This window comes from Cibotium barometz, chromosome 45 (assembly GCF_041138505.1).
Source record: "Cibotium barometz isolate CiBa-2024 chromosome 45, ASM4113850v1, whole genome shotgun sequence".
NCBI classification, from domain to species: Eukaryota; Viridiplantae; Streptophyta; class Polypodiopsida; order Cyatheales; family Cibotiaceae; genus Cibotium; species Cibotium barometz.
The window spans coordinates 9,377,456-9,400,183 of record NC_141090.1 but is presented as its reverse complement, the minus strand read 5'-3'; the positions used below and the strand labels follow the sequence as shown (position 1 = coordinate 9,400,183).

The following is a 22,728-nucleotide window of genomic DNA, read 5'->3' as shown; positions in this document are numbered from 1 at the left end:
GCGCTCATGTTGTCACTCTCATAGTAACGTCCCAGTTGGTTAACTGGTATCTTAACCACTCGTGTTTCCTTTGTATGCCTCAAGGGTCTTTCTACCAAGGGTGGCAGAGCCTCATCCATATTCTCCGCTGGCCTTAGACCTCCTTCGACCCATTCTTTTACATCTGTCCATAGGGTGGGTGAATTGCATAACAACTGACCCAAGGGCATCTAGACAAGCATGGATAATACAACTGCTAGGCTTCCTATATCCCTAGGTTACTTAGATATAAAGTGTACTTCCCATCGAGGTGTCTCATATTCTTCCACAGGGAAAGAATGAATGGACCCCCCCAACTCATTTTCCTCAAACATTCTAGTCATTGTGTCTGTTTGGGATTCTGCTATACAGTTCCTTTTGGAATCGGGGTGGGTAGGTTCAAAGCCCTATTGCGGGGTGGTACATCCAATGGATAGATGGTATCCCTTACTCGGCTAGCCCTAGGCTTAGTTTCATGAATTTGTTGGTACTTTTCAACTAGGGCCTTGGCATCTTCTAAGTTCCTTATTTCTTTGTCAGCATTAGGATATTCTCAGCAAGCCCCTCTAGGGTTGCTAGTTATTCTCCTTGTTTTCTGAGGTCTACTAACCCTTCCAGATTGATCCCTTGATCCCCCTCTTCCTTCGATTGTGTGGATCCGGTATCAATTGTATCTTCGTTGGATCCATCTTGGATTGTAACCTGCGTGTCCCCCTTTCCTAATTTCTTCACTCTTCTCCTGCGACTCGACCAGATTTGGAAATAATAACATCCGCCCGGTTCCTTCCTTTGTCACCTAATTGAGCTTGAGCTCGTGTTAGGACATTGAGTGGTGTGATCTTCCCAGATTGTACACTAATGGTACGAATGGTGGCCTGATTAGCAGTAGAAGCTGAACCACTTGCTTGGTAGGGACAATCTTTAAACAGATGATCAACTCCACACTTGGTGCAAGTGAGCACTGGCATGTCATTGGGTGTGGTCACACCACTTGTTATGGCTGGTGTGTATGAGTCATATTCTTATTTGGGCATTCGATACTCGATGTGGCCCACCATAGCCATAGCATTATGAAGGTCCTCTTCTCAGATTTGAGTTGATTTCCTTGCCCTTCCACTGTACCGTGGTTTGAAATACAGGTACTGGCTTGTTATTCTGTAGGACATAATAATCTGGCATGACCTCAAGCATATGTGGAAATATGGGTAGAATTGATTTCGTAAACACATAAGTGGTGCACATAGCTACCTTTAACCAAAAAACATGAGGAAAATCCTAGCCTTAAGCATGTAACATGCCATCTCCATAAGAGATATGTTCTTCCTCTTAGCCACACCAGTTTTTGAGGTGTGTAAGGTATTGTGTATTAATGTTTTATGCCTATGTCAGCCATATACATAAAACTCCTTTGATATATACTCCCACCTTCGATCGATACATGAAGGATGCCCACTTTACATGTAGACACATTTTTAGATATAGAGATAAAGTATTTAATGCATGTAAAAACACTTGACTTTGCCTTCAACGGTGGATACACCCTAGGTGTGCCTGTAGTAGTCATCAAAATAAAAGTCACAAAGTAGAGATATCCATTGATTGGTGTCCTCATGGGGCCATATACATGAAGGATGCCCACTTTACATGGAGACACATTTTTAGCTATAGAGATAAAGTATTTAAAGCATGTAAAAATGTCTATAACGGTGGATACACCCTAGGTGTGCGTAGAGTAGTCATCAATAAAAGTCACAAAGTAGAAATATCCATTGATTGGTGTTCTCATGGGGCCACATACATCACTATGTATAAGCTGTAGTTTTTGGATAGCCCTGATTGATCCATCTGTTAACCTATGACGGACATTGAGACGTACTATGTTTTACGTCATTAATTTAAATATTCTGAGTCATGGGCCGGGCTTGTCGGCACCATATGTTAAGGATGAAGGGATTGGGTGATCGCCGATGAGAGGCGCACCTTGAATATCAGTAGGATAAGGGTTAGGGTTGGCCGGCCATGTATGGCAAGTGTGAATGGCCAAGTCACCTATAAGAGTCAAATGTAACCCTAAAATCCTCATTCTCATGTGTTATGAATACAAGAGTGCTCTTGCCTTATCTCTTTGGTTTCCTTCTCCTGCGTGTGTGTGTGAGAGAGAGAGAGAGAGAGTGAGAGAGCGATCGAGCACTATGTAGCAGCACAGCGGCGGAGAGGCGGTAGAGCGGCGACGGCGGCTCCTCCTTCACTGCGATGCGGGAATCCTTCAAGGCGGCACGGTTGAGCGGTGAGTGACACACCCCTTGCATTCTGTTTGAGCTTCCTTCTCTGGTTGTATGCTTGCAGCCATTCGTGGCTCGCATACGGTGTCCCCAGCTACGACCTGTGCGGCAAAAGCGCACATTTTTGGTGCCGCTGCCGGGGAGTTGCCCTGCACCAAGCTCCAGTTTACAGCTCGGGCTGCTGCGTGAAGTTTAATTTACACTGCAGGAAAGCGACTGTGTGTTTGTTGTTGAGGTGTTTCCGTGTTTTGCAATCTGTTTCTATAATTTGTCTTCTACATTTCTGTTTCTTTTGTTATTTTTTCGCTCCGCGTGTGGGCGTGCGTTCTGTTATCTGGTTTTCTGCATGCGAGGGGGATTTCTGAATCCCCAGACCTGTGCTGTGTACGAACCATGCCGCGGCCAAGGCTGAACCCTAAAGAAACCCTAGAAAACTTATCTTTAAAAAAAACAGAAAATAAAAATTAAAAAAATAAAAAAAAATTAAAATTAAAAAATTAAATTTTATTTTTAAAGAAAGAACCAAACGTGTGGAGAGGAAAGATTTTTTAATTGGAGAAAAAAATTTTGAAAAGAAAGAACCCCAATTGACCCACGGCCCCGGCCCCAGCCTCGATATATGTGAGGTTATTCATAGAATTATCCAATTTGAGAGACAAAATAGGGGAGTGAACTTAGTTTCCACTGGCCCTATGAGATTTTTGGATATGGGCAAGGCCAAACAACCAACCCTATCACAATTGGAGACTCCCTCTGGTCGGTGAGTCCCATAGACCCTTCGTATGTTGTTTCGCCTGGAGTCTCAATGCAGGTTGAGCCCACGAGCAGTAACTTTAGCTTTCCAACCTTGGCTCAGCTTTCCATTAGGGAATCCGCAATGCCTACCCCAATGATGAGCATAACGGAAAGTGCACCTGTTACCGCTGTAGTTAGTACGACGCCGCTACCTAGTGGAACAGTACATACAACAGTGCGTGCAAGTACCTATCAACCATATGTACCTATCGCTACTCATGCTCATGTAGCTCCTACGCCTCTCAATATGCCAATGGCGTATGCTCCACGACCGCCTTATCACAACCCTTATCCAAGAGGAGCTAGGCCTAGTCACATATCATATCCTACGTCATTTGCCAACATACTCAGACCAACACCAACTCCTATCAGCCAGGCTATCCCAGAAGTGCCTCCACCAGCTATGGCTGCTCACCTAGGTGATCTCGCAGCGTTTGCTCAAACGATCGGATGATCTATTGCGGAAAACATGCGGGGCATGCCTGAGAGAGAACCTAGAAGCAAGGCAGTACAAGTGGCCAAGCTCACTCAAAACTTCAGTGGGGTAACGAGGATGTTAGGAAGCACATTGAAGTCTTTGAACACGTGTGTGATTCCTTGGAAGAGCACAATGAGCTGCATAAGTGTAAAGCCTTAGGCTTAACCTTGAGTGGGAAGGCCGGAGATTGGTATCGAACCTTAAGGGTTGAAGAGCGCACTCACTACCCCACTCTCAAGAGATTGTTCTTGAAAGAATACATACGTGAGAGTGTGCTTTGGGGAGTAGCATCTCAACTCCAAAAAGCTGAACGCGAGGAAGGGGAGTCAGTGAGAGACTTTATAAGTCGATTGAAGCATCTAAATTCTCGCTGCACTCCCGATGAATGCTTCAATAACAACCAACTCCTCGATAGATTCATCCGAGGATTGCGCCACGAGGACATTTACAATGGCCTAGTCATTAGAGGTCTTACAACGTGGGAAGCAGTCACTGCCAATGCAATCCAGTTAGAAGACAACTTGATGATTGCAGGTAAAAAGGTGTCTTCAGAAACAAAATCTGTTAGTTCGCGTATTTGGGCACGAGCCAATGACAGTAAAACCTATTGCCAAGGAGCCCAAGATATTCGAAATGTCTGTGAAGACCGACCTTACTAAGGCTCTCCAAGAATACTTTAGGGGTAATCGAGCTCCTCAGAATAGCCATATGTACCCAAGGAGAGAGCAACAATGGTGTTCAGTGTGCTTAGGACCACATAGCATGAGTGAATGTCCCACATTCAGAGTTAAATTCAATGGGAATTGCAATGCATGTGGTAAGTACGGCCATCAATCTAAGGATTGCCTAGTACTTAAGCGGATGTTAGCAAATCAGGCACCACTAGCCTGGTCAAATACACCTCAAGTACCCGGGCTAATGCCTGCACAACCTGTCGAGCAACCGTCACAGCACATAGTTCCAAGGAATCCGAATGTAGTCCAGTCTGTGCTGTTACCACCGCCAGTGCTAGGACCACACCTCCACATCCAAGGATTACTCCAATAAACCAGATGGGGTGTGAGTCACATAGTGCATGTGGGGATTATGAAGAGGAGATAGACCCCACTGCTCCATACGGGATTGATACGTTTGAAATGATTCCCCAGTACTACATGGAGGATCATTTCGGGCAAGTCAAGCCTGTATATCAAGCGGCTGCTCTCGCCACTAGAGGGCAAAACCTTAATACTTTGGCGAGGAGACCACCTCTTCAATGCTACAAGTGTGGTCACTGGTGGACCGCATCGTGTAGTGGAGTGCCCTAATAGGCTACAGAAGATCGCTACTCAGATGCAACCAAATCAAGGGAGCACATCGGGAATGCCGGTACTTACATGTAATCGTTGTGGCATAGATCATTTAATCGCTCAATGTCCACATAATCCTAATGCACCCAAGATTACGCCATTGAATTTGGTTGAGGTCACCAACCAAGCACGAGGAACCACACCCGTTGTACTCGCGAATGTAGTTACACGGTCAATGCTTCAAAATCAAAACTACATTCTTGAAGAGAGGGATACTGCATCAATCGCTCAGGCAAAGAAAAAGAAAACACGGCAGAAGAGATTGCTTAATGCCACAACCAAGCACGAGGAACCACACCCGTTGTACCCGCGAATGTAGTTACACGGTCAATGCTTCAAAATCAAAACTACATTCTTGAAGAGAGGGATACTGCATCAATCGCTCAGGCAAAGAAAAAGAAAACACGGCAGAAGAGATTTCTTAATGCCACAAGCTCCAAGCCCAGTTCAAAGACCAACATAGGGACAAGAGATGACCCCGTGTATATGAATGATCCTGAAGATGATTCTGATTCAATAGAAACCATGGGGACCAAAGCCACTACCTTAAGAGAGGAACCCACTCGGGAGCTCAATGAAGGAGAATCAAGCGAGTATATAAATAAGGGGAAGAAGGAAACTTCCTCAGCCCCACAACCAAGTCAGTTAATGCCCTCTCGACCACCCAAACTGATTGAGACTCCCCAAGACAAGCCACGTGGGCCAAAAACCCTCAAGAAAAAGATTGGAACTTACCCAAATCCAGTTGAGGAGATTGAACAAGTGCAACACTTAAGGGGTTTGGTGGAAGAAACACAAAGAGAACTGGAGCCAAACCCGAGAAAAATCAAAATTCCAGACACAGTGTTTCCTACGTAAGTTCAGCCTCACAGGAACCATAAACCGTTAGCTATACCTAGTATCATTCGGGAAGAAAGTGAGGATAGGACATCAGGAAGTGGGCAAACACCCTTTTTACTGGAAAGAATGTTTAGTGAGGGAATGCCTGACCCCATCAAAGAGGAACTGATTCCATCTTCACCAGTCCCTAGTCAAGGGGCGATGTCTCGAAAAGTACCGTTGAATGTGTCCAAGCTAATGGATTTCATGTCCTCTGAGATCAGAACCACGATCATATCCAAATTATATGGAGATCCTGAGCTATTCTTAGCTCTTCGGGCATTTCTCAATGGAGAACTAAAGGCGGGGCTACCACAATTTGCAAATATGGATAGACCCGACACGCTTCAAGATGAAGGAGAACATTGGGATCTACAACCCAACCTAGATGAAGATTCGGTCGTTGAAATACCTGATAACAAGTTGGGACAGTACTTTGAAGGTGACGAATCTAATGCAACCCTCCCCATTACTACCAAGGGATTAACTCTAAAGGGAATCCTTGATGGTGGTGCTGGCGTGAGCATTGTGACTAAAAACTGTTGGGAATCTATGGGGAGACCTCACCTCGAAGTCACAAACATAGTGGTTAAGATGGCAAACGGAACTATTGCTAAACCTATTGGAATGTTAAGGGACCTTAAGATCAAGGTTCTGGGATACAAGGTACGACATACCTTCATTGTAATGGATTTCTCCAAGCATCCTATGTCATATCAAATGATCTTAGGACGTCCTTTCATGAGGGAAGCACAAATGGTGCATGACTAGTCGAAAAACCATGTCTACCTACAATTCCAGGACTCTGTCATTTCGAGTTGATCTTGAGAATGGTCGTGCACATCCTTTAGGAAGCAAGGTTATCATTGATAATCGATCGGATACCACTATTCACTCCGCCCCATTAAGGTATTGCTATACATGCAAAAAAGAGACTGATGATGGGAAAGATTCTCCTTATATGGATGTCTTACCGGGTATGACTGAGTCGGATAACGTGGATTGGGTACACCTAGCGGCAACCATAGACACATGGGGAAATAGAGGCACAAGTTGGGTAACACCTGCTGAGGGGCAAGATATGCCACCGTTAGTGCCAATAAACATGATAGGTGTTATGCACTTGACTCCTGATGGGGAGAAAGTGGCAAAATCCACTCGCACTGAAAGTAGCGAAGACTCTGACCAATGCAACTCTGAGTATGAATCTCAAGAAGAAACTAACTCTGAGCCTGATGGGGGGGATGAATCAAATATTCACCCAAATGTGGAAGCAGGGTGCTCAAGGCCTAGGACAGTGACCTCCTACAGTTCATCCGAAAGTGAAGATCGACCAAGTGAGTCCGAATCTGATAGAAACAAAAATCAAAAACTTGGTAAGAAGAAAACGAGACATAAGCGTCAACGCTATCGAGCCAATGTACGCACTGCAATAAACAAGGAAAGATCCACTGTAGAATGGCTTAGTTACGTAGGAGCCATTGATGCTCATCGGAAGTTAGCGGATAATTGGGGGCAATACCTCCAAAGTGTCATGTGGTGTATTCCGCAACCTCATGACGTCGCCCAATTAGAGGTCGAAGAGAAGCCGAAACTAAGTCGTACTGCAAGAAGGCGGCAAAACCAAGAGTTGGCTCAACAACAAAAGGAGGCGGAATTAAAAGAAAAATACCGGGCACAACAAGAACTAGTAGACTTACACCCCGCACCCGAGCATTTCAAATCATTCACCACAGGGGAACGTAAAGTAGTCTACACAAAAGCCCAACAAACGCCTACCAATGGGAGTAGCGGTGTCTACGATGGCCCTGCGGTAGTTAAGGAGATAGACTTAGCAGATCCGGGTGAGGAGTCTAAACCAGTTTTTATTGCTCAAGACCTCACCAAGGCGGAAGAAGCTGCACTTACGAAGCTTCTTAAATAATTCAAGGACATATTTGCTTGGACATATCATGATACGAAGGGTGTTCCACCCTCGGTGGTGCAACACACGATTCCAATGATTAGCACTGCTAAACCAGTCCAGCAACGTCCCTATCCAATGAATCCTAAGTACGCAAAGATTGTACAAGAGAAAATTGAAAAGCTTGTAAAATGTGGATTTATATACCCTATTGAGCACTCAGAATGGGTTTCTCCGATAGTCATCGTACCAAAGAAGAATGGGAAACTCAGAGTGTGCGTTGATCTCAAAAAGGTTAATGCAGCCACCAGAAGGGATCATTACCCCTTGCCATATTCTGAACATGTGCTTGAAAGAGTGGCAGGCAAGGAGGCATATAGCTTTTTAGATGGGTACTCAGGTTACAATCAGATCACAATTGCAGTCGAGGACCAAGCTAAAACAGCATTTATCACGGAGTTTGGAGTGTTTGCCTTTCGCGTCATGGCCTTTGGTTTGACCAATGCACCTGCAACATTCCAACGATTGATAAACACGGCCTTTAAGGAATATCTAAGGGACTTCTGTGAAGCTTTCTTAGATGATCTTTGTGTTCATTCCTCTTGGGATGAGCACTTGATGTGTTTATGAAAAATATTTGAAAGGTGTAGATTATATCGCATCTCCTTGAATCCTTTCAAATGCCAATTCTGGGTTAAACACGGAGTTATCTTAGGGCATATAGTGTCCAAAAATGGGATTTCCACGGACGAGAGTAAAATCAAGGTCATTCTGGAATTTCCACCACCCACCAACTACAAGGGAGTCCAACGCTTTATGGGCCACGTTGGTTATTATCGAAGGTTTATTCTCTTCTTCGCCGAGATAGCTCGACCATTGTATAAGCTTCTCATCGAGTTTATTTGGACCGAAGAATGTGACCGTGCCTATGAGCTATTAAAGAAGGCCTTAGCAAGTGCTCCAATCTTGAGAATGCCTAACTGGGATTTACTCTTCCATGTGCATATTGATGCATCAAACTTTGTTATTGGGTGTGTGTTGACTCAACCTGGAGAACACAAGCTAGACTACCCCATTAGCTTTGCCAGTCTCGCCAGTTGAACGATGCTGAGATGAACTACACCACTACGGAGCGAGAAGGGTTGGCAATGATATATACAGTAAGGAAATTTCGTTATTACAACCAAGTTTGTTTTCTATGTGGATCATCAAGCATTGTTGTATCTGGTAAACAAACCATGCTCCATAGGAAGAATCACACGATGGCTATTGATTCTTCTTGAGTTTGATTTCACTGTTGTTGTGAGACCTGGCAAAAAACATGTTATGGCTGATCATTTGTCTCGCATACCTAATGGTGAGGCTCCTACGGGGGTTGATGATGACTTACCGGACACTTCCCCTGTTATGGTGGAGACAATGCCTGAATGGAGTGAGAAGATTGTTAACTTTTTGGTTAATGGCTTTCCACCCAAGGAGCTTCGTAAAGATCTAGCTCGAAAGCTAATCAAAGAATGCAAACCCTATTGCCTGATAGCCGGGACTCTTTATAAAAGAGGAAAGGATGACGTTCTTAGGCGTTGTGCCCGAGAGGATGAGTATCTATACATTTTGCAAGAGGCACATATGGGCGTAGCCGGTGGTCACTTCTCAGGAGACTTAACTGCGCGAAAGATCTTACAATCAGGGTATTGGTGGCCCACTATGTTCCAAGACGCATCACTCTTTGTGAAGGGTTGCGATGAATGCCAACGATACAAGAAACCCCAACGGAAAGATCAGATGCCCCTACATCCGATCAAAGTAAACCAACCATTTGAAAAGTGGGGTTTAGACTTTGTAGGTCCAATTAGTCCAGCGGCCCGAAACACACAATCTCGCTATATTATTGTGGCCACTGACTATATGACCAAATGGGCTGAAGCGAAAGCGACACGTAAGGCAGATGCAAGGACAACAGCCAAGTTCCTCTTTAAAAATATAATCACACGATTCGGTTGTCCTTTTGGACTTGTGAGCAACAATGGTACGCATTTTATAAATGAAGTGATTAAGGAGCTCACAACAAATTTCATGATATCCCATCATAAATCTACTCCTTACTATCCGCAAGCGAATGGCCAAGCCAAGAGTACCAACAAGACCTTAATCTCTGTTTTGACAAAGACAGTTGAAGCTCATCGCACGGATTGGGATCTAAAGCTTACAACAGCTTTATGGGCCTATCGTACTGCGTACAAAGTGGCTATTAATTGCACACCATTCAAAATGGTATATGGCCAAGAAGCAGTCATGCCGTGGGAATTTGTCATTCCTAGTCTTCGTGTGGCTACTCAAGAGGGTTGGGATGGTAATCCATTAGTAGAGCGTCTATATATCCTTGAGCGGCTAAACGAAGAAAGACAATTGGCTGTGTACAATGCCCTTGTGGAGAAGGATAGAAGGAAAAAATGATTTGATCGCCACCTCAAGGACAAGGACATCAAGGTTGGGAATAAAGTCCTGATGTATGGAGTACGAAACGAAAAGAAGAAGCTCAAATATGCTGGTAAGGGACCGTATAGAGTATGTGAAATTACCCCGCAAGGTACCATCAGAGTGGAGACTCTCGACGGAGTTGAAACCATTGGATTCCTTAATGGGAGTAAATTCAAAAGATACTATGACCCCCTGAGCCAAGAGGAGTTACATGCAATCCATCAAAAGAAGGCAGCTAAAGAACAAGCTGAGCTTAAAAAGATACAAGCGAGAATCGAAGCCAAAGAACGTCAACAGCGTGCTAGGCGACAACGAGAAGCCAACTTGGAAATTACGCAAGTATTTTTTGAGGAAGCAGACGAGGATTCACTGGAATCTGACCCACCTCTAAGATACCCAATTGAGTTACAGAGTCCTTACGGGGAGGTGCTGTATAATGCATTATTGGATACAGGAACGCAACACAATTTGCTATCATATGGCGTGTGGTGTCAACTTGGAAAACCACCTTTATCCAAGAGTGCTATCCAAGTTCAAGGTATCAACAAAAAGAAAACCCTTGTCTCAGGAATTCTGCACACTCCGGTTGCCTATGAACAAGGGGACCGTAATTCAAAGCTTTTTGGTTATGCCTGCTGGTACCATAGAAGGGACTGTAAACTTAGGGCGCAAATGGATGATGGCCACCAAGTGCAATATCGATTGGGCAACCAGACGAGTCACGACGCAAGAACCAACACTAGGTCTGACTGCTCAAAATCCCGCTCCTAAGCCATCGACTCTGGACAAAATGCTGGATAACGAAAAATCACCAAGTCCAGTGGCAAAACTATCTTCGATTGTTGGCCACCCCTCTAACGCTTCAACGCCAAGAGTGGAAACAGGTAAGGTGGTCCCTAAAGCTTCGCTTACTATGCCAAAGAGTACATACAAATGGGTCCCCAAAGCTTCGTTAACAGCTACCTCCCCTGCTCAATCATCTCGTTCAGCCACCAAGAAGCCTCGTAAAGGAAAGTAGCTAACCACCCGAGGAAGGGCAATGTAACATCGCGATGGATCCCTAAAAAATTATTAGTAGCCCAAGGGTACTACGAGGGGAATGACCAGATTTGGGTCCCTAAACATAAGCTGAATCCCTCTACATCACCTGTAAAACCTTGCAAACCAATTGTTGCCACCCCAATGAAAATTCAAGACCGTGGTAAGGGAAAGGTAACAGAGTGCTCCGCACCACTTCTTCCAGAGTTAGTTTGGATTCCCAAACGATATCGATCATTACCACCTAGCTCAGGAAGGGGGGAGCCACATGAAGATTCTAGCTCCTCATGCCAGGCACACACTCATATAGAAGTTTCTACATGCTCTACACCTACTCTTGCCAACACCCAACAAAAAATCGATGAGTCTACATCTCCCCTTGTAATAGTATCGTCGGAAACCATTTCCTCCATTCGTCAATGGGAGCGTACACTACCATCTCTGCAATTGATGTGGCCACAAGGGTCATAAAAAGCTATCTGCCCACATCACAACCTATGACCCGCCGCTGGACAAATTGGTTCCAGGAGGCTGCAACATCATTGCAAATAATATGATCTACCCAAGGAAAGGGGGAGCATGTACTCACGCTCGACATTCTAATGCTTCCTCCTCCTTAACCTTCTCCCCTGACCATGTAATTGCCAAATTCAAGGGGATGTATATATATAGCTTCATACATTTAAAAAATAAAAAAAACAAAGAAAAGAAAAATAAAAAATAGTAAAAAGAGCAAGAGCACAAAAACAAGAGAAATATCCGTATACAATCAAGAACTAGATTGACATGTCATAAACCTACTGATGCTATATCTGTGTTTGCAGATATGGCAGATGCCCGATCATCATACACTTCATCCACTCCCACCTTTGGTGAGAGGTATCATCTGTACCTTTCTCAGATATTTCACATGTGCTATCCTATAATTGAAACTGAATGGGATCATATAGATGTACTAGCCAGAGAGGAAAATGTTGAGGAATTAGAATGGCTAATTCGCCTATTGACCATGACTGACCCCTACTCCGTAGAGGAAATATCCCCGATAGCCCAATGCTTTCCTTTTCCACAAGATGACTATCCTCGCATGGTTACATTCTTGATGAGTTTATGTGGATGGGAAAATGAAAAGGAAATATCTGACAATGATGACTGGACGGATGAAACTCATGGCACTACTGAAGTTGACTTTATTTGTTTGGATGATGCGGATAGAGGCTTAGCCTTAGGGCTAGAGCCAGGACTCTACAACATCCTCTTACCGTATCCTCAGTAGTAGTGTGGTGACTGGTAGGTAGGTTAGTGTTTTCAAGTTTTTTCTAGTTTAGATTCCTTAAACAAGTCTTGAAATTTTCACACTGATGTGCCTCTCGAGGTATAGTGCTTGTTAGTTGATTGTACAGGTTGAAAAGTTTGAGGTGGGTTTGCTTTCAAGTCTTGAGATAGCCGCAACGCTCATACATAAATATCTCATCAAATTGCGGGCATTTCTCTCATCGAATCAAGGAGATCTCCAAAATACAGGTGTAATTCTTCCATACCCACTCTCTTTCGTTTTTTCTGTTCAATTAATTGCATGAACTATAATGCATGACCACATGGAAATTGTCAATGTACTACTTAGTTTTTGAAGTTGCTTGCATGCTAGTGTAAATCATTAATGAGCTTAACTTTATTGGAAATATTCCTAGGCAGCATGACGTCTTTAGTTAACCTTGGAATACGATTGTCTTAGGTCTAGGGTCAAACCATCTTAATGTTTGACACCTGGCCATGTGTGTGTTGACCTCTAGGACATAGCTATTACCCCTTTGTCGAAAGGATGCAAGACAAATTATAGTTCAGGAGCGAAGATCAAAAGAAATAGATTTTTTTTTTAAAAGCCTACAATAAATGGCAATACAAGTCTATGATGTGCTTTAATGTTGGCCTATCGCCTTATTGATACTTGGTAGGCGAGGAGTATTCTACTCCAGACCGATGCCTTGGTTGGTAGGGGGTAGCCTTGCCTAAAGTGAGCTAATAGATTCCTGGATAATGCCTTGTGTTAAACATGGTACCAGGATCGATGTTAGTTTTGCCTTAGGAAGGTCGCCATTGTGTGTAAAAATTGTCACGTGCATTTAAAAAATAAATAAAGGCAAAAGGCTCCTGTAACTCTAATGTTTCTTGTATCCCTAGGCTTGTGGTATTAACTTGTTCTTAGAGTAGACACAGTGTGGTCATCTGTTTATTTATTAAGCTTGGTTATTTTCCTTGACTTAAGCCAGTTATAAACCTTGATTAACCTTTGACACCTTGCCAACTGTTGATTTACTTTCCATAATTTTAAACTCCTGTTAATTTGCTACACTAGCTCATTCATGTGACCATTAAACTAAGTTCTCATAGCAACATCCATTGTGGTCTAACATGCTTGAATTTATATACTTTATATCTTTTGAATTCCAGCATACTTTCACTCTACTTCCCTGTTTTGCAGACGGTCCACCATTACCATACCATAGCTTCCGAGGACGGAATCTACATCAGGAAGGGGGGCATGTTAACCTATGACGGACATTGGAGACGTACTATGTTTTACGTCATTAATTTAAATATTCTGAGTCATGGGCTGGGCTTGTCGGCACCATATGTTAAGGATGAAGGGATTGGGTGATCGTCGATGAGAGGCGCACCTTGAATATCAGTAGGATAAGGGTTAGGGTCGGCCGGCCATGTATGGACGCCCAAGTGTGAACGGCCAAGTCACCTATAAGAGTCAAATGTAACCCTAAAATCCTCATTCTCATGTGTTGTGAATACAAGAGTGCTCTTGCCTTATCTCTTTGGTTTCCTTCTCCTGTGTGTGTGTGTGTGAGAGAGAGAGAGAGAGAGTGAGAGAGCGATCGAGCACTGTGTAGCAGCACGGCAGCGGAGAGGCGGTAGAGCGGCGACGGTGGCTCCTTCTTCACTGCGACGCGGGAATCCTTCAAGGCAGCGGTTGAGCGGTGAGTGACACACCCCTTGCATTCTGTTTGAGCTTCCTTCCCTGGTTGTATGCTTGCAGCCATTCGTGGCTCGCATACGGTGTCCGTCCCCAGCTACGACCTGTGCGGCAAAAGCGCACACCATCTTTCGGGAATGATGCCCATTGTTGCATCTTTCCCAAAATGCACCCCTCATATACATGTTTGATAAGGGCCTCAAGTTTTTGGAAATTTCTTGTCTTCAACTAATACCAAAATTCAAGTGACCAAAGTAGGCATGCCATAGAGCCGCACCACTCATAGCATATGTGGTAGTATAACTGAGCAAGCATTATGTGCTTAGCTCTCATACCTATCTAACTTGTAAAGCCCATGGCATAGAGTACCACAATGATGCCTCCATCACTCCGGTTATGAACTGTACACCTCATTAACAAATTTGACCACTAGGCCTACCCTGGAAATGGTAGAGGTTGATAACAAGTTCTTTTTAATGCTTGGCATCATCTAGCCTCATAAATGAAACTACTAAGTGATGTATTTATAAGATTTTTTTCCTTAAAAAAAGAAATTATAGTTTTAAATTCAAAGATAAAAACGTGAGAATAGGGGCACCACCTTGTAGAGACCCAAGCAATGGCCCAAATACCTCATTGAAGAGTATCTAAGAATTTCTAATTGGTGTGTTTTTAGCCACAAGGTCCCATCCTATGAAGATGAAGGGATGAAGGCTACAGTCCTAAGACTCTATGACTAGGAGCCAAAAGTTCTACCAAGATCTCACATGGTGATGGTTATTTAATTGGTGTCTTTTTTGGGTTTTTTTTGCTACTTCACTTTCATAATTCACCTAGAAAGCTCGACTCTAACTAAAGAGGGCACACTAAGGAAGGTGGAGTACTTGGCATAATTTAAAGTTGATGAAAGTAAATATTGAACAAGGACCAATTCCAAAGGAAGGATTTAGCCTTAATGGTCATCCAAGTAATAACTAGATGAAATTTGGACCAGTCTCAAAAGAAACACAAGCAAGCACTAAAGCAAACATTAAATTAAAATTTGATATAAAAGATTGAAAACGATAGTAAAATTTGAGGATGGGTTTAGAATGCACTTGGTTAGTTATATGGTTGGAAAGTTGGCCTTGTAGAACTGTACTTGTAGAACTTGGTTAGTTATATGGTTGGAAAGTTGGCCTTGTAGAAATGTACTTGTAATGTTGATTCCTAAAGACATTAGGAAAAATGAGTGCATCCTCTCATCACTATGATATGGCAAGGGTACTATAGGAAGGTGAGCTAAGTAGCTATCGCAAGCTAAGCTTTCAACAAGAAATGACCCACCATGCTCTAGAAGGGATAAGAAGTTGTGGTGACATTATTTCATAGAATGACGGTGTAAGTGTGTAAGCTCTCTCTTCTCCCCTACTCTATGAGCTCTTTCTATGCATTCCTTACTTGATAGGGTCCTCCCATTGGGTAAAGTACACTCACTTCATCATGTCATTGTGGGATCTCTCCTACCATGGATTGGAGAGACTCCTATTGTCCCATAGCATCTAAAATACGTTCTACAATGCCATCGTAATAAGTAGGATGCTATGGATAGAACATATGATGCTCACAGCTAAAACATGGTGCAAGGGGGATGAAACTATAACCAGAATAGGTCCACAAAGGTGGCCCCACAACATTGCTCCCCTAAGGGTGCATAAAAATAGGTCCACAAAGGTGGCCCCACCACATCGCTCCCCTAAGGGTGTATAAAAATATTGTGAGGGGGTTTGGAAAAGAGGAATACTTAGCTCCTTGATAGTACTAGTCTAAATGGTCCAGATCCAAGATAGGGTCACTCATATCAGTCTCCAAGAAAAGTCTATGCTGCTGAAGGCCCTATAGAGTAACAATAGAGACGTATATTCAGTCTCTCTTTTTGGTATGTTCTCTTTCTCATCATCTTTTTTAATTTTTAATATTATTTGTATTTTTATCGTGTGCACATGTGCTATATTTCTATTCATGTTGGTGTAAGCTATATTGTCATGGGGCTAGGTTTTCCCAACAAGCTTCCTCTTAATATAGACATGAAATTTGTTGCAAAGCAAAACATGGGAGTAAAAGTGATGATATTATCATAAATTCCCCCTTCTTGCTGTTTTTTGTCATACCTTGACTTCATAGAAGGTATTGTAGGTTTTATGTAACCATTCTTTCCAACTAAGCGCCCTTTTTGTTTCTTGTTGCGACATATTGATCTCTAACTTTAAGGGTGGTAATGGGATTTCATAAGACCAAATGGAGCTTATGGGTTCTTCCTTATAGATTAGCATTGGAGATGACACTTATGGCAAGGAAATTTGTATTTGCATAGTAGTGGGTTGCTGTAGGGAAACCAATGGGGTTTGGGTTTGGATAAGCTAGAAAGGAAAATATCGCCTCCATGAGTATGAAAACATGCTCAGTCAAAAATTACTTTTTCCTCTTCAACCCATGGTGAGACAGATTCATGTAAGGTTCACTCAAATTTTTTTCACGGATAATGGCACGCAAATTCTAGCTCTAAGAGTATTGGCTCCAACACTCGAAAAAATGACATTCTAGTGTATTTGTACTGGGCAAAATTAAGAAAAACCAACTGAGATTTTAAGTAGCCCTTATTTTAAAGAATGATTTTTCATAAATTTTCATTATAAAACCGACATATTGTGAAGATTTTGAAACAAAAACTTGATCTATTTTTGTCCTTATTTCGATTGGTTGAAATTTTTTTGCCGAACAATGATGGGTCACAGATTCTAGCTCTAAGTTTGGCTCTATGGTTTGCAACAACGTAATGTCACCTTGGTTATGCTGTGGACAGCATGCATATGCAACATTAAGGCTTTTTTATGTTTTAATAAGGCTTAATATTAAGGCTTTGGCCTATGTGTGCTAGTTGCAAGGCAATAAATTATTAGCACTAAAAGGATCATGTGGAAATGAAGGGTTGATTAGCTCTAAATATGGTGCTAATCAATCTTATGTGTACTAATTGCAAGCCATTATTAGCATTTGGATCATGTGAAAATTAAGCTTTGATTAGCTCTAAAATGAGCTTTATTAATGCTAAGGCATGTTAGATATTAAGACTTGATAAGGCATGATTAAGGAGGCTATTTAATTAAGATTTACTTACCTAGCTCTCCATTTTCAGCATGACAAACAAAATATTGACCCTTGCAAGGATCACCCCAGGATCGTTCAAAGGCCACGTGCAAATAGTGCAAGAAACACGTTGTCAACACTGTTGGAGACCAAGAAGATTTTTGTTAATGTCACAAGTCATGAGTGGCCAAGGTTATGACACAATTCATGATGCAACATAGTAAATCAACCCCATAAAGGGTTAGAAAGTTGAATCAACTCATGATGCAACACAATAAATCAACCCCCGCCATTGATCTTGCATTAATAACCTTGACATGAGCCATTTATGCAATTTCATGGCCTATATTTGTGTGCTTTCGTGTGTGTTTTTTGGATGTGCATTTCATACAGGTGGTACATAATAAGTGTTATGCCACCCCTCATCTCTCCAGATCTTCAAAGCTGAAGAGCCAAACACATCACACGGGATGATGGATGATTGATAGTTCTAGTCTCTACACCTGGGATAGTAAGTTGGAAGACAGATTGTTGACATCTTCCAGTGATTTGTCTTGGTAGCAATGAGGCACACAACTGTTCAAAAACAGAGCCCCTAATGCTGAAGAGCCAAACACGTCACATGGGATGACGGATAATTGATAGTTCTAGTCTCTACACCTGGGATAGTGAGTAAGTTGGAAGACAGATTGTTGTCATCTTCCAGTGATTTGTCTCAGTAGCAATGAGGCACACAAAACTGTTCAAAGACAGTTACAAAGGGCTGAGAAACAGTGTGTTCTTTTCGCTGTGGAACTAGTACAAAAGCTCCGTACACTCCAAGACATTAGGACTGAAACCACAAAAATCAGATGCTTGGAACTGTGCAGCATTCAGAGAAGCTAAAAGTGGAGACCCATGTCATGTGTACAGATAGATGCAAGTCAATACCTAACCACAAACTAGAATATTTTTCATTCACCATGATGTTAAATTTGGAGACATCACAAGCAGTCTCAACATACACTAAGTGTATCCGCAGATGGGCTTGTCTTAGTAGGATTCCATGCCTCTTTCCCGCATTGCTGAGAGTAGGCATCAAGCTTATCATGGGATACTTCGGCACATGTTCCTTCTTTCATGGTAGCAGCAAAGAACAAAGGTCCGTTACTACTGATCGGTGCAGCTTCATCTGCTCTCAAATGAGCAAGCTCAATCCGCTTCCTCTCTGCCCGGGACCCAATAACTTGACCCAAAATGGAAGCAGCAATTGTGAAAGCCATTGCATATTTGGGCATGTGCACCGCCTTCCTCATCATTGCAATAAATGGCACAGCTGCATGCACAGCAGTGAACCAAGCTGGTGAGAACTTTTCTGTGTGTTCCCTCCAGATCCCTAAAGGAACATTCACGGCCATCCCCAACATCCCCACTGCCAAAACCCTGGCTGGTAAAGGCTGAGGTCTTATAGCTTTCACTGCAGCCGTCCTAGCAAGGGCTGCACGTGCTGCAACCACAGCAGGCGGGCACAGAAGCTTCATCCCTGGAGGAGGCTGAAATGTTTTGGCAACCAGAGGTAAAAACCCACTTACTGCCCGGAAAGATTTTGCAATCGGGCAATTGCCAGTTTGTAACCATTCATTACTCCAAGCTTCATGGTTCTGCCTCAACATGCAAAAGAACAAAATAGATCGCATCAGAAATTCATGAAGATGAAAAGCAATATTTATTGTGGCAATCCATCATAAGCAAAATTTGAAATTAAAAATAAAAATAAGAACCTTGGCTTCTTCCAAAATGTGGTGTACATACAGATGTATATATGTATCTCTGTCTATGAATATGTATATATATGCTTCTATATCTATGTATATGGTATTATATGTATACATATACATAACACGTTTTTGTGTGTGTGTGTGTGTGTGTGTGTGTGTGCACGCGTGGTCATGTGCACTTATATGTATGCATGTATTTGTGTGAACACGTGTATGAGCATGCCTCTGCGTGTATGTACACACAGAAAGGTGTATATCCATATAGATATAAATTATAGATCTGTGTGTACACAAACAGAGAAATATATATCCAGACATATATATTATACATACTTACCATACATGACGTACTTATGACAGAAAAAAGTTTCCTGGCAGATGATTTGATTGAAAACAAACAAGAAGGCATAGAAAAACTTGAATCACTTACAGTTGAAGAGGTCTTCTTGTCCGGTAGCTGCTCTTTTTTCTTGGGCGTATTGTTTCTTTTTATCCTTTTTCTCTTAGACATGAAAGCATCAAAACCAAACGGGCCAGATGCTCCAAGGCTAGAAAGACTAATAGCTGCTGCAGAGGCAGCCAAAGGATGAAACTTCACACTCCTAACTTCTGAATCAATCACACTGCATCCCACACGTTTCATGGTGCAATCAGTCCTACCAGACAAAGGAACCACCCCATTGCGGCCATGAAACAGCTTAAAAGCCAGCTCAAAATTGGGACCGTCCTCAAAAATGGGACCTTGGTTACCTTTTACCTGCACATAATTTCAAACCGCTAATTAGTTGACTATAAATGAGAAGGCCAATATTAGTTTCTGCATTCCGTGAAAAACAATAACAAGAACCTGCTGTCGGCCACTTCCCTGGACATAAATCAATTACTTGCTGCAACCAACTTCTTTATCTGGCCGACAGCCGCCTGGTCCTCCCCAATCCCTACCATGCCTTTTTGCAGTTGCAATAGCTACAAAATCTGGTACCTAGTCGAGATTCTAATCTATGACCTAAGACCTTACTCCCTAGAGGAGTCGGTGCATCTAACAATGAGCAAGTGTGCCTTAAATAGGCCTTGGGAAGTCCTCATGGACTCTGTTTATCTGCTGCTTCTCAGGGATTAGCACGGGGATCGTGCATGTCCATGTGCATGCGCATGACACTGGGCGCCTCCTATCCCATGATAATGAGTTTTTGACTCCAACAAAACATGTTCCACCAGCTAAGGACACATGTAATAGTGACAAACATCTTTCCATAGACATTTATAATGGCATGGCTTGTTGAGAACGAGGTAAATCTTCCTCTTGGATCCCCTCAAAAAGGAAAGGGCAGAAGGGGCTGACTCCAACAAAACATGCTCCACCAGCTAAGGACACATGTAATAGTGACAAATGTCTTTCCATAGACATTTATAATGGTATGGCTTGTTGAGAATGAAGGCAAATCTTCTTCTTGGATCCCCTCAAAAAGGAAAAAGGGAAGAGGGGGCTGTCGTCCACCAGTCGGACTGCACTGGACCCGGGCCCACAAGCAACTGGACCCGGGCCCACAAGCAAAGGACCCCTCCCTCAAAGTAGCAAGTTCCCCACAAGGAGCACACGGAAGTTTAGGCAAGGAAGCCGGGTTTGCTACCATTTTATACAGAAGCTCCACCCTCAAGATGACACAAGCACCCCCCCTCCCCCCACCTCTCCCCTTCTTTGGAGGTTGGGAGGTAGGATGTCTGTTCTACTTTTGTATTCATAATGTAGCCTTCCTCCGAGAGCAGCCAGACATGGAGGAAGCGCCTCTGTTGTGTTTCTTTTACTGATGTTGCACTGTTGTATTCTGCCTTTTAGGCACACTTCTTTTATGTTGCATGCAACATCCAGGTTGTGGGACTAGAAATGTCAGCCCTATCAAATTCCCCAACTTGTATTGCAGGTATGTTGAGGTCAGCCAGTGGGATTCTTGTTCATGAACTGATGAAAGACATACATGTTTTACAACCATGTAGAAAGGCATGAGATAATGCATGATCAAGTTATGAGAAAAGGAAGCCCTGATCAGGTCAAAGAAACATGTGCCAGACTTACAAAAGTATATATAAGCAGAGGCCAAAGAAAATGTGTGCCTTAATTAGTTGCTAATTACCCTTAATTCTAATATCGAGACTATAGTTAGATCTACTCAAGGAAAAAATTAGTACCTAATTGCCCTCAATTTTCTACTGAAGGAAAAAATTAGTAGCTAATTTCCCTCAACTTTGGGCAAATCATGAAAAATGCCCTGGAAAAGAGACTAACAGCATATTGCAAGAACTGTTCAAGGAAGGGGGTCGGTCTTACAGGTAGTGGTGCTGCAGAGAACCTTGTCAGGAAGGAGAAGTCGGTGGACTCTCCGATGTTTCTGAGGAAGGGGCACATCTGCACGCCCTCGGCGAGTAGGCGATCGAAGGCGAGGCAACGATCTGCAGAGCGTTCGGTGGCCCTCCACGACTCCATCTATCACCAAACAAAAGAACCGCGAGAGATGCAAGGCTTAGGCTAGCAGGAAATGGCACAGCTCCCGGAGGAGAAGCCGGAATCACAGCAGATGGAGCACGACAAAACAGTTGCAAACTTGAAGGAGATCCCCGTAACTCCGCAACAAAACGCCTACGGCGGCCGCCAAGGCACGTGCGTAGTCGCTTAAGCCTTCACAGTTCACACCTAGGCTACAGCTTTGAACGTGCTTAGTCAAGCCTTCACAGTTCACACCTACTAGGCCACCCACCTTGGAGCTGTTCCCACGCGCCACTCGTTTTTGTAATGGTTAAAATTTTCGTGAGAATTCGTTCTTGAACAGAGAACTTATCGTGTTCTTTGACTTGGCGAATTGCCTCGGACTCAACAACATAGCAAACGCCTTTACAATACTAACTATCTTTTCACATGAGTAAATCAAATTCACACCCTCTACAGTAGTACTGAGATAGCATGCTTTGGATTTTTAGCCACCCATGCATCCCATAGCCTACTATCAGCTATTGTCTCTTGCAATGCATCTCGATTCATTGTCAATCTTTCCAAAACATAGTATGCAATGGCAAACCTAATCGCACAAAAAAATTGCAAGCATTTATCCGATCACGTCGCATTTGTGAACTGATGCTCTCTAATGAACTTCACCAAGATATTTGCATCAACTAAAGTAGGTTGTACAAAATGCATCTTTCCAATATCTTTTAACAATAGATTCAAAGTGTGTGCAACACAAGGTACCCATGTTATCTTTGCATTGGATGGCAAGATCAGCATCTTTGTAATTTGAAGCATTATCTGTCACTATTGCTGTCACATTTTTCGGGCCACCAATTGTTGCAATTGTTCTCTCTTATGCTTTCTCAATGTATGATGATGTCTTTTCCCTAGTGCCTCTAGGACAAATGCACATTACATTTATCAGGGGCTTTGTTGACATCTTGTCCCATCAATACTATAACCAGAGAACAATTTGTATTTCAAGGCAACCTCGGCAGTTTGCTTCACTTTGTCTACGTATTCTATGCACATTTTATTATAATTTGGCACTGTAAATCCTACCTTTGTTGTGCTCATTAATGCATCTTGAAAGATTGGATTACATATAACATTAAAGGGAATGAAACAAGCTACAAAAG

General features: G+C 42.9%; 1 protein-coding gene across 1 annotated transcript; it reads right to left on the bottom strand.

Moving 5' to 3' along the window:
* Positions 1 to 18,021: 18,021 nt before the first annotated feature.
* Positions 18,022 to 21,782, bottom strand: LOC147612393 (uncharacterized). The gene is made up of 3 exons (XM_086783009.1): positions 21,416 to 21,782; positions 19,520 to 19,846; positions 18,022 to 18,972 (listed from the first exon to the last, which is right to left on the bottom strand). Exons 1-3 carry the CDS (start codon positions 21,569 to 21,571, stop codon positions 18,328 to 18,330), a joined length of 1,128 nt encoding a protein of 375 aa, XP_086639135.1. The 5' UTR covers positions 21,572 to 21,782; the 3' UTR covers positions 18,022 to 18,327.
* Between the last annotated feature and the right edge of the window lie 946 nt (positions 21,783 to 22,728).

Excerpts from the sequence above, each read along its gene's own strand:
- LOC147612393 (XM_086783009.1), bottom strand. The coding sequence starts at position 21,571 with ATGGAGTCGTGGAGGGCCACCGAACGCTCTGCAGATCGTTGCCTCGCC. Across the intron at positions 19,847-21,415 it reads TCTCTGCAGCACCACTACCT|GTAAAAGGTAACCAAGGTCC; the intron begins GTAAGACCGACC and ends AATTATGTGCAG. Across the intron at positions 18,973-19,519 it reads ACAAGAAGACCTCTTCAACT|AACCATGAAGCTTGGAGTAA; the intron begins GTAAGTGATTCA and ends ATGTTGAGGCAG.